General features: G+C 41.0%; 1 protein-coding gene across 1 annotated transcript in view; it reads right to left on the bottom strand.

Moving 5' to 3' along the window:
* DSCAM (DS cell adhesion molecule) overlaps positions 1-12,527 on the bottom strand; it is a 665,388-nt gene that overhangs the window by 258,889 nt on the left and 393,972 nt on the right. The window contains exon 9 of the mRNA XM_040484971.1: positions 4,812-5,090. Coding sequence (XP_040340905.1) covers positions 4,812-5,090 — 279 coding nt within the window. The remainder of the gene's footprint in view (positions 1-4,811; positions 5,091-12,527) is intronic.

The following is a 12,527-nucleotide window of genomic DNA, read 5'->3' as shown; positions in this document are numbered from 1 at the left end:
AAAAAAAAGAATATATTTTTCTGGTTACAGAATCCTAGATTGATAAATGTTCTTCCTCCACACCTTTCTTTCAGCACTTTAAAGATGCTGTTCCATTCTCTTCTGGCTTGAATTGTTTATGATGAGTAGTCTAAAGTTTTCTTACTTGGTCCTCTTGAATGTAACAAGCTTAATTTCTCTGGTTACTTTTTTTTTTTTAGTGGTTATTTGTGACAGACAGAGGGAGCAAGAGTGCACATGACTGGGGGAGGGGCAAACAGAGGAGGGCAGAGGATCTGAAGTGGGCTCTTTGCTGACAGCAAAAACCCTGATGTGGGGCTCGAACTCACAAACCATGAGATCATGACCTGAGCCGAAGTTGGATGCTTCACTGACTGAGCCATCCAGGTAACTCTCTCTGGTTACTTTTAATATTTTATTATTGGTTTTTAACAATACAATTATAATGAGCCCTGATACGATTTCTCTTTGTGCTTATTTTTTGAGGGTTTCATTGACCATTTTGATATGTATATTTACATTTTTCTTCGCATTTGGAAAATTTCCAATCATTGTTATTCAAATATATATTTTTTCCCTGAACCTTTTTCTCTGACTCTAACTACGTATATGTTGGAAGGGCTGACATTTTCCAAAGCTCAGTGAGGCACTGTTTACTGTTCTCCAGCTTGTACCTCTCTGTGAAAATATCTGGTATTTTCTCTTGCCCTCTTTTCAAGTTCAGTAATCCTTTATTCTGCAGTATTTAATATCTTTTTTTTAATATGAAATTTATTGTCAAATTGGTTTCCTTACAACACCCAGTGCTCCTCCCAACAGGTGCCCTCCTCAATACCCATCACCCTCTCCCCGCCCCCCCCGCCCTCCCACCCCCATCAACCCTCAGTTTGTTCTCAGGTTTTAAGAGTCTCTTATGTTTTGGCTCCCTCCCTCTCTAACCTTTGTTTTCTTCCCTTCCCCTCCCCTATGGTATTCTGGTAAGTTTCTCAGGATCCACAGATCTCAGGATCTGTCTTTCTCTGTATAACTTATTTCACTTAGCACAACACTTCCCAGTTCCATTCACGTTGCTACCAAAGGCAAGATTTCATTCTTTCTCATTGCCAAGTAGTATTCCATTGTATATATAAACCACAATCTCTTTATATCTTATTAAATAGATCTAGTGAATTTCTCATTTCAGACATTATATCTTTCAGAGTTAGAATTTCTTTCTGGTTCTTGTTTTAAAAAATATTTTACATTTCCCTTCTTGTGTTCCCTGTGCACTCATTTACTGCACGTATCTTTTCACTTGAACCCTTGAAATAAGAGGGTAGCTAGCCACTTTAAACCCTTGCCTGCTAACTGGGACATCTGTGTGTCCATTAGTCCATTACTTTAATTGTTTTTCCTTTTGTTTATGGCTCACATTTTCCTCCTTCTTTACATATCTATTAAGTATGTGTAACACACTGTGGATATGCTATGCTATTGAAAGTATGGGTTTTGTTGACTTAAAGTGTTGAATGTTATTCTTGCAGTTAATTCACTGGCGAAGTTTTATGCAACCAAGGATCTTTTTAGGCTCTTTTAGGGTTTGTCTAGAATAGCCCCTATTCCAAGGATAGATTAGCTCTCCTCCTAGTGTCCCCTCTGAGATTTTAACTGAATTTCCATGTGTTCTCTATTCTGGCTGTTCAGAACTCCAATACATCCCAGCACGGTGTAGCCTCTGAATTCTTCATTCATCTCACATCTACCTGGTACTTGTTCTCTGATAGATTTCATGAAGTCTCATCCTATGCATGTGAAGTGTAATATTTAGCTAAAGACTCACAAGGAGATTTTTAGAGCTCTCTGAATAGCTCCCTATTCCCCAGCACTGCAAAATCTCACACTTCGATGGTTTCCAAATTTCTATCTGTTTTCTCCATCCAGCAAGATCACAGTTATCTACTTGGGCTCTGCATCCCTCTGTCATGGTTTGGAAAGTGCCTCAGAGAGCTGGGGTACATTTTGGAGCTCAACTCCTATATTTCCATCGTCTCCAGGATCACAACCCTCTGCTTCCTGCCTTCCACTGCCTGGAAATGGTTGTTTTGTGTATGTGTGTGTGTGTGTGTGTGTGTGTGTGTGTGTATATGTGTGTGTATATATATATATATATATATATATATATTTATATATATATATACAAATATTTATATATATTACCAGTTTTATAGGTTTTTTTTTAAATGATAGGTGGACAAATCCATTACCTGTTACTCTTCAATGGTGCCATTCATTAAATTTTTAAATTTATTTTTCAAGTTACTTGAACCAAAATCCGCCTCCCTAAAATTTCTAACCATTTTTGTTGGTTCAATCTTCTAGAATACCCCACAATGGCTCTTTATATACTGTTTTTAACATACTCCATTGGTGCAAAAAAAAAATCCAATTCCAATTCACTAACTCAAGGACTTTGATCCTGTAATCATCTCCTCTTTATCTTTGCCACGTTTCTCTCCTCTCTACTGGCTCATTCCCATCAGCATGTAAGTTTCCCTTGTCCCATGTCCTCCTCCAACTTCCCCACCAGTTTTCTGCCTCCCATCATAGCAATGTGTCTGAAAATATGAAACTAGTTGTCTTTTCTTGAATTCCCACACAGTTATTCACCTCCCTGTCTGTTCCTTAGTCCTTCTAATTAGGCATTCACTGCAACCACACCACTCTTCATGGTCACAATGTCCATCTCCCTAAAGTCAATGGCCGATTCTTGGATTGCCTTTTTCTATTTCCAGTGGGATTGTATATACTTTATTACCTGTGTTTCTTGATATATTTCCTAATTTGCTTCTACGACTTCATAGTCTGCTGGATTTCCTCTTACCTCACTGGCTTCTCCTTTTCCCTCTCTGTTTCCTTTGCTAATTCCCTCTCTTATTTTGGAACCTCAAATGCTGGAATGCCTTGGGTCTGGACCTTCTCGTTTCTCTCCTAGGTCACACTGCTACTCCTTGCTTCTTCTTCACTTCTGTTAAAGACACTTCTTTTTACTTTACTAAGCAAAAGGTGTGCTTCCTCTCATCTGCAACACTTACTTTCAGTATCTGACTGAAAATATATTGTCTTACTCAGGGAAAATATGTTTTACAAATACAAAGTTGGTTTCTTCATATAAATTCTAAGTATACTTCAGTTTCTTTTGTTGGCCATTACATAGAAAATGCACTACTTTTCAGCCAGAAAGGAAGGAAGGATGTCATGGGGACAAGATTCAAAGACTGAGGAAAGCCACAGGCATCTGTTGATCAAGAAACAATCTGCTCAGATCTGCTCAGATGTTTGGAAGATAATGGAAATCAACCTCTCCCAACACTTACTCTGAGAGCCCAATATTTGGAGACTTTAAAATGCAAGTAATTGGGGCGCCTGGGTGGCGCAGTCGGTTAAGCGTCCGACTTCAGCCAGGTCACGATCTCGCGGTCCGTGAGTTCGAGCCCCGCGTCGGGCTCTGGGCTGATGGCTCAGAGCCTGGAGCCTGTTTCCGATTCTGTGTCTCCCTCTCTCTCTGCCCCTCCCCCGTTCATGCTCTGTCTCTCTCTGTCCCAAAAATAAATAAACGTTGAAAAAAAAATTTTAAATGCAAGTAATCAACATTAACATAAGTCTTTAAATTTCATACAGTTGCTTTTACAATGTGGGTGAAAACTGTGCTGAGAGATGAATGCATACTGCTCTTGGAGAATCATAAAACCACATGTCTGTGCCCAACACACATTAGAGAATACTAGCTGCTCATTTTGCACATGTGGAGTGGAGCCTTCGTGGGAATTTGGTGACTAGAAGAGAGATGTGAAGTAGACTGGTGCCTACATTTTAGAGGCATCGAGTCCCCTGCCAATATTTTCTACAAGCTGGACTACCCTATTTTAATTTCTTAAAAAAATTTTTAATGTTTATTTATTTTTGAAAGAGACACAGAGCATGAACAGGGGAGGAGCAGAGAGAGAGGGAGACACAGAATCCGAAGCAGGCTCCAGGCTCTAAGCTGTCAGCACAGAGCCTGACACAGGGCTCTAACCCATGAACTGCAAGATCATAACCTGAGCTGAAGTCGGACACTTAAGCAACTGAGCCGCCCAGGCACCCCTGGACTATCCTATTTTAATTTCTAAATAAATACCACCCCACTTCGTTTAATTTGATGAATGTTATCATAGCTTTCTAAATTAATGAGAGGTCTGATGCTAAACAGAAGAGAGGAGCAAAACATATTTCTAAACTGAAACTAATTTTGCATTTCTAGAAACTAAACTAAAAAAATACAGGAAGCTACTCTTTGCTATGTGTCAACTACACTTCAGTAAAACAAATAATAAAAAATAACAAAGAAAGAAAAGTTACCCTTTTATGATTCTTTGGAAAAGGTGTGATTTGACAAATGATATTCGACAAACATTATTTTTAAGGCCATCAATCTAAATAATACTCTTATAAAAAGTGCCATTTAGAGTGAATGCAATGCAGCAGGAGCTTATGGACTTTGGGGGCTAATTCAGGGAAAGCCTCACTCATCAATTAAATGCCACTCTCACTTCTTCCTGCATGCATTTCTTAGCTGTTAATTATTTGGAACTTCATATCTTAGGTAAATAAAGACTTGGTCTGGTGTTAGCGGAGTTTGTAGTTGGCTTCTACAGTTGTGAGTTTTATTTGAATGGGACGAGAGCAGATTCTGCAAAGTCTAATATTTTCACGTTATTGCAAGTGAATGCACTCCGTGAGCATCGTTGAATTTGACTGTGCTGATGCCACACATCCCACTAGCCTCTCCTTACCTCTCACGATCAGCTGGCTTTGGTGTTCCACAGCTGCTGCCTCATTCCGGGCTATGCAGGTATAGTTCCCGTTGTGCATGAGGGAGAGATTGGAAATCCGCAAGGAGCTTGTGAAGTCAATGTTGTCGATGGTCACCCCGAGGCTCGCTGGGATTGGCCGGCCGTCCTTCTGCCAAGTGATCGTGATGGGTAAGTCCCCTGAGACCACAACACATGGGATGAAGACCCGCTGTCCAATGGAGAATCTTGGAAACTCAAAAGGTTGGATGAAAGGTGGAACTGAAAGAAAAGAAAACGTAACAGAGGAAAGATGCTAATGAATTGCACGCACGCTCTACGTTCTCTTTTCCTTTTACCCTTTTGCATGACATTGAAAGAGTAACAGAGTCACTTCTAGAACATGTAAATACATGCACTGGGAGAAGAGGTGAAGTTGTGCCATCCTGTTACTTGAATTTTCTCATTGTTCTAAATGAAAAGCATGGCTTAATTTGTACTTTGGCAAACAAGCTTAATTTATTTTGACAAACTTTAAAAAATACCATAATCATTTTTGAATAAAAATATTTCAGACTCTGTACTATTCATTGTGAAAGAGGCATTTGAGTCTGTGTTTTCCTTAGAAGCTTTTGAAAATGATGTGTACAAGAAAAGATTTCTCTCCCGTTTCACTAATACTACCGCAACAATTACTGTTCCCTCTTTAATGCATCCCATGCCTTGCTAATGGGTATACTTTAAGCCTGTTCAAGAAGAGATTCCACTTTCATTGTTAAACATGCTTTTTTAGGACTAATGCCCAACTAACAGCAAGTGTTAATGAAAAAGACTTATTTTATGTTAGGATAACCATGTCTTCATTCTATGCCCTCAATTTTACACATGCCATGTGCATGACTTTAAATTACGGACTGTCCCATGGCCAATGTCCTGAGTTGCTGAGATGTGTTGCTAGTGAGGACAAGGTTATAGCCTTCAACCTGGCCAGCCATGGACACAGCCAAGCTCAGTCTGGAAAGCTCTTTTCTGATTTAATCTCCCTGATAAGCTTCTGTTTACCTTCTTGCCTCAGGACCACTCCTGGATGGTCTCACAGGGTGTCAGAGTCATAAAATGCTTAAAACTGAGCCAGAGAAGCCAACTTTGAATCCTACCATGGTTACTTCTTGGTTATTGGATCAAGGGCAAGTTATCAATATGCTCTTCCTATCGGCCTTATGGGGTTGTTATTCAGAGTCTCAAGTCGTAAAGAGGGAAACTTATTCAAAGATACTACTTTGCCCTTGGCCATAGGACTAGTTCACTAAGGAGTGAGGGCTCAGATTTTACCAATTTTATTTCAAAAGTTTGGAAATATACAAGGTTGTAAACTGAGATTACTATGCATGCAATAAATCAGTTATTATACCAGATGGTTTTATATGAAATTATTAAATAGTAGGATATCTACAGTTTGTTCACTAAATCAATTATAGATACATTTCAATGATCAGGCTTGGGGAGATAGATCAAGCTGAGAAACATCTGAATGGACACCATCCATCCATTCATTCATTCACTCGTTCACACAAGAAGTGCCTACTGAGTTCCTGATATACGTGTGACAACACCGTGTGTGCTGGCCACACAGCAATGACCATAACACCTCGGTCTCTGTTCAGTGGAGCTTTCAAGCATAGTCATAGGCAGCAGATGTCAACAGAGCACAGCCGTGGCTATTCTGCTATTCCATATTATTATTACTCCTACAATATGCTTTCAAAAGCATTTGGAAGAGAGAACTCAGAACTGCAAATACAGCCAGAGTTAGACCGGTGAGTGAATAAATGGTTCCAGTTAGGTCTCACCAGAGAAACAAACAAACAAACAAACAAACAAACAAAAATAGCTTAAGGTACCAGGCGCATTCAATGTCAAAACTGGTGACAGCTGACAGTTTGCTGATTCTCAAGGTAAAGTTACAGCTGTGAATCTGCAACGAGTCAATCTGACACCAGGAGAAAAAGATCTCGGGATGAGGTTCTAGCTGGGGCTGGTAGAAACGATCAGGCTGGATTAGGCTATGATTACTCATAGTTGACATTGGGTGGGAAGTACCAACTTGAGGCAGACGTGCTCATGTTTCTCTAAATATTAACCCAAATGGCATAAATGTTTATTACACGTGTACTTATTATTGACACTTAATAAACTACCTTTTTTTTTAAATAAAAAAGCAACTACATTTCCTCTTATTTAGTTCCTTACACATAGGAACCTGAGTGTCAGTCCACTGAGACAAACGTAGGCACTCAGGAACTTGGTGCTCATTATCTGAATTGTAGATCTTTTCTTTCTTTCTTTCTTTTTTTTTTTTTTTTTTTGAGATAAGAACTTCGAAGCCAGACTACCTGGGTTTAAGTCCAGCCGTGCTACTAAATAAAGTTTTTAACCCCTTCTCTGTGCCTTCACTTCCTTATTTGTAGAAGGAGGGGGTTGCCGTCAGGTGTGAATGAGTTAGCACGGAGTTTATGAACTTCCAATTTTAGTATATGTACTGTCGACGCGAGCACTGGGGTCTACAAACATCCGAGGACACCTGAATCCATTGCTTAGCATTGGTTCTATTTGGTAAGCCTTTCAGATGAGGAAACAGCAAAACAGTTAAGTTGAAAGGTCACTTGGCAAAGGAAAGGACTCCATTTCTACCAGTTATAGTAGGGAGAAGAAAAATAGGACTGACTTTCTATTCTCCAGATCAAGAAAGGTCAGACAGCATATTTTTGATTTGCCTATTAAGAACACAATATGTAGGATGTGGACTGTCAGTGATTATTCATTATGAGGATTTCTACTTCTAAATTTTTTTTAATGTTTATTTATTTTTGACAGAGAGAGAGAGAGAGACAGAGCATGAGTGGGGGAGGGGCAGAGAGAGAGGGAGACACAGAATCCAAAGCAGGTTCCAGGCTCTGAGCTGTCAGCACAGAGCCCGATGCAGGGCTCGAACTCACAAGCTGTGAGATCATGACCTGAGCCAAAGTCGGACGCTCAACTGACTGAGTCACCCAGGTGTCCCAAGGATGTCTACTTCTAAGAGCAAAAGAAAGTTCTAGAATAGAGACAGAGCAGGTACATGTTACTTTCAAGAACAGAGGCAAGAAGTAGCTACAGAGGAATCAGAATTTAAGAAGAATGCAAAAACAGATTCTATCATTTAAAAGTTTCTGGAATTCATTGGTTTATAGAACTCTAAGGGATGTAATTATAGTTCTGGGAGTAAGTTTCAGAAATTTGAACCACAGAGAGACACTGCTGAAGACCTGTGCCTCCCATGCAGTGAAAGCAAGCACCCGGAAGCCCACATGCTCACCCTCACCTGCAGTGCTCAAAGGATAATCTCTTGCTTTCAACACTGGTTTTTTTTTTTCTAATGTTTATTTATTTTTGAGAGAGAGTCACACGCAGAGTGCGAATGGGGGGAGGGGCAGAGAGAGAGGGAGACACAGAATCCGAAGCAGGCTCCAGGCTCTGAGCTGTCAGCACAGAGCCCAATGAGTGGCTCCATCCCACAAACCGTGAGATCACGACCTGAGCCGAAGCTGGACTCATGACCGACTGAGCCACCCCGGTGTCCCTCAACACTGCATTTTGAACTATCATAACACTCTTAGCAATCTCATTCTTATCCCATACCTGGTGCTGAGAATACAGACACACTGATGCGGGCTCAGTGAGAAGGCAGAGTTGGCAAGCAAGGGGGTGAGGGACCGGGCATAAACTTTATAAAATGTAGACACAAGAGCGCAAGATGCACAGCAGCTGGGGGACATTTTGAGCTGGAACAAACTGCCCTTCATCACCAGCATGGTCGCAATGAATACACAATCATAGTACATACCTAAAGTTGCATACTCCGAATCGTAAGTTATAGTTAATAGATTAACTATAGCCAGCCAAGAATGTTGCACCCAGCAAAACTGTTATTCAAAAACTGAGGAGAGACGGACTTTCCCAGATAGACAAAACAGAGGAAGGTTACCAGGGCTGTCCTGCAGGAGAACCTAAAGGAAATATCAACTTGAAATATCAAGTTGAAATAAAAGGACACCTGGGGCGCCTGGGTGGCTCAGTCAGCTAAGCGTCTGACTTCAGCTAACGATCTCAAGGTTTGTGGGTTCAAGCCCTGCGTCAGGCTCTGTGCTGACAGCTCGGAGCCTGGAGCCTGCTTCAGATTCTGTGTCTCCCTCTCTCTCTGCCCCTCCCCTGTGTGTACTGTCTCTCTCTGTCTCTCAGAAATAAATAAAAATGTTAAACAAAAATTTAAAAAGAGGACACTAGACTGCAACACATAGCCATATGGAAATATGCAGTTCTCTGGTAAAATTAAATCTATGGGCAAGTATAGAATGCTGTATTTTGCAATTTTGATGTGTAAGTCCACCTTTAATTCTTGTATAGAATTTATAACACAAAAGCATAAAATCTGTCAAACTCTGTTAATGGATATACAACATATAGAAACATAATTTAATATAAGTGACATAAAGTGTTGAGCGGTATATCTGTAAAGGAAAAAAATAATAAAATAAAATATTTTAAAATATATTTAGGAAAAAAAAACCACCCAAAAGAGTTAAAGATTTTCATGATAAAAAAGAGGATTTTGTTAGAGGGAAAAGTCATTTTCCCAGAAAAACGTCAAAATCAGGTTTGTTATTTGTTTTACTTGCCACATCAGGATGTACTTTTTAAAATGCAGACTAAACCATCAGACGGATTTGCGGATCATGACACTTTTCACCTCACTACATAGACTGCCTCTATTGCTTTAGCCATGAACACAAGTCTGCTGTATAAAATGCTTAAATTTTCTTAGAGGGCCCCAAATCTCTTGCTGTACATTTGTAAGTTATAAAATTAGAGGCAAAAAATAAACGAAGCGATTAAAAAGTGCTCGCAATGACTTCGGTGGAGCCAAACCACCTGTTTGAGACACATCACTTGCTATATCTGGTCCATTAGATCACCTCTCAAGCTAAATTCTCTGAATCTTATTTGACAGTGAAAGGTGGTAATATCACGGGAACAGAAATGCGGAATGTGACCTACAACACGTGTTGACCTAACGTGCCCTCACAAAGCATATAAATAGCTGCTAAATGTCACTAATTACCAGGTTTGTTGACTTCATTCTCTGTACTGGTGGGGCTCCTCTCTCCCAAGCAGTTAGGAGCCATCAAGTGCAACCAAATGTTAATTTATAGACACTTACTCTTTCTAAAGTCAGGCTCATATATTTTTGTCTTGTCCCTCAAAAATTAGTTGTATATTCTTCTTTATGGGGAAAAAAAGAGCTGTTATCTTCTTCCCAGAGAGAAGTATGACATGAAAGATACATGGGTTGGGTGTTGGCGGTCTTGGGTAATTTGCAGTGTTTTCCTCATCCACTTTCTTTAAGTCTGTGATTCAGTTTCTTCATGTGTAAGGTGATGATAAAGAGCACAGTTCATGAGCGTTGGTGAGGGCTTCATGGAACACACAGGCACAGAGCCCCAAGGGTGCACAGAAGCTGCTCAATGAGCAAGCATCACCCTTTCTTTCCTTTTCCTACCGTTTTTTTTTTTTTTTTTGGCCCCAGGGCCCACAACTCACTGGGAAAAAGCAAATATGTTACATGGATGTCGAGACGCATGGGGGCTGAGGTTGCACCGTCATATATCATTTGATCAACTCCACATTTATCATCTCTTTTCTGGTTGTGCTGTAATTCCCCACGCCTCCAGACAGTCTCAGGTTGACAGCTTCTGGTCTCGGCTGCTCCAAGAGCCCACCTCAAGCCAGTCTTCTTGGTTACAGCAACGAATATTCTCATCTTCCCATGTCCTTTTCCCCATTCGGTCCCACAAACTCTCTCTCCTTATCCTTCAAGAAGTTTTCTTGTTTTATATCTTGCCTGTTTCACAAAGTCTCCAAAAACCGCATCTGCGGATCCTGCCCATTATGGAAATGCAAAGCCCACGGCTGATCTCTGGGAGCTCAGTCCTGATTACACATGCACTTGAGGTGCCCACATGCCCACTGGAGATGCCCAGGACCAGCAAAGGCTTACCACCCTGTACCGTCTGCTGAAATACAAGCTGTGACTCTAAAACGATGAGGCTGAGGAGCATGTGTCATTGTGAGAGGAGCATGTCACTCAATTGTCTCTCCACTCCAAAGACTGATTATTTGTCTGATTCTGCTACTTTACAACATGCTTTAGGTTCCAAAACTGCAGATTCCTAGCCCCATGTGATGTAGTTCTCCACTCTGTTCGCACCACAAGATTAAACTCTTCCTCTACCCACTCCACGAGCCTGCTGCTAAGATCCTATAGAGGAAAGGGTCACAGTATGGTGCATGAGCATAGCAGTCTTTGCACATGCCTCTTCCCTTCAGTAGAATGACCCAGGGGGCAGAAGCTGTATCACGTTCATCCCTACTTCCCACATCTAGTGGAATAAATAATGTCTTGTATGTCTTAGTTGCATAATGGTTTTGAAAAATATCTTTTCCAGGTGATAATGAACATGTATTTACACGCTGAATGTTAGACAAGCCGAGAGTTAGGGAGTAGAAAGGAAAATAGATCCAATATACAATAACGACGAGATGATAAGGACAAAGGTGAGGCTTTGTTTCACAGTCTGATCAGCGTAAGGGCCCAGGACTTCTAATTCAAGGTTGTGCTGAGCCATCTCTACTCCTACTGGTAGGGCAAGTTGGGGAGATAAAGTCAAGATCTGGCCTCACTTATTCAGTTATGGCCATCTGGGCCAGTGGAGCACTGCTATGTGAGCATGATCTCCTGAGCCAGAGCTGCTCTGGACTCACCATAAGTTAGGCTGTCAGTCCTGGGCCCATGCCTGCCAGAGAAGGACAGGCAGGAGGCCGAGATTCAGGAGGGCAGTGTGTGTGAGTAAGAAGGGCATTGTTGGGGCCAATAGATGCCAAAGAAACCAGAGGCTTCCAATTCACTGGAGACTGTGTGCCCCCAACTGACCCTACACTGGTGGAAACCTCATTCCTTGGCCGCCGGTCCTGGCCTTGCTTCCTTCCTGTTTCCCTGATGACCTCATCTGTCCCTCCACTCCAGATGTTAACTCCATGCTGCTGATTCCCCGATCTACATTTTCTTTTTCTCCCTAACTTTTCATTATATTTATTTATTATTATTTATATTTTAGTTAGTTAACATACAGTACAATTTAGTTTCAGAAGTAGAGTTCAGTGATTCATCATTTACACACAACACCCAGTGCTCATCCCAACAAGTGTCTCCTTAATGGCCATCACCCATCTAGCCCATCTCCCCACCAACCTCCCTCCATGAACCCTCAGTTTGTTCTCTATCATTAAGAGTCTCCTGTGGTTTGTTTCCCTCTCTTCTCTTTTTCCCCTCCACCCATATGTTCATCTGTTTTGTTTCTTAAATTCCACATATGAGTGAAGTCATATGATACTTGTCTTTCTCCGGCTGACTTATTTCTACATTTTTCAACCAAAAACTCCTTCGCAAGCTTCATGCCTGCTTGTTTAGATGTCTGCTAATATTTTCATCTTGATGTCCCAGAAGCATGTCAAATCCAAAACCAAAAGTATCAGGTTTCCCTTAATCTAAGCTTCATGTTCAGTGTTTGTTCCTGTTAGCGCTTACAAAACCTCCCAGCTACAAGAAGCTAGGATAATAAAAGC

The sequence above is a fragment of the Herpailurus yagouaroundi genome, unplaced genomic scaffold (assembly GCF_014898765.1).
Source record: "Herpailurus yagouaroundi ecotype Mexico unplaced genomic scaffold, PumYag 162, whole genome shotgun sequence".
Taxonomy (NCBI): Eukaryota; Metazoa; Chordata; class Mammalia; order Carnivora; family Felidae; genus Herpailurus; species Herpailurus yagouaroundi.
The sequence above is the reverse complement of the archived record's forward strand: the minus strand, read 5'-3'. Positions and strand labels throughout refer to the sequence as shown.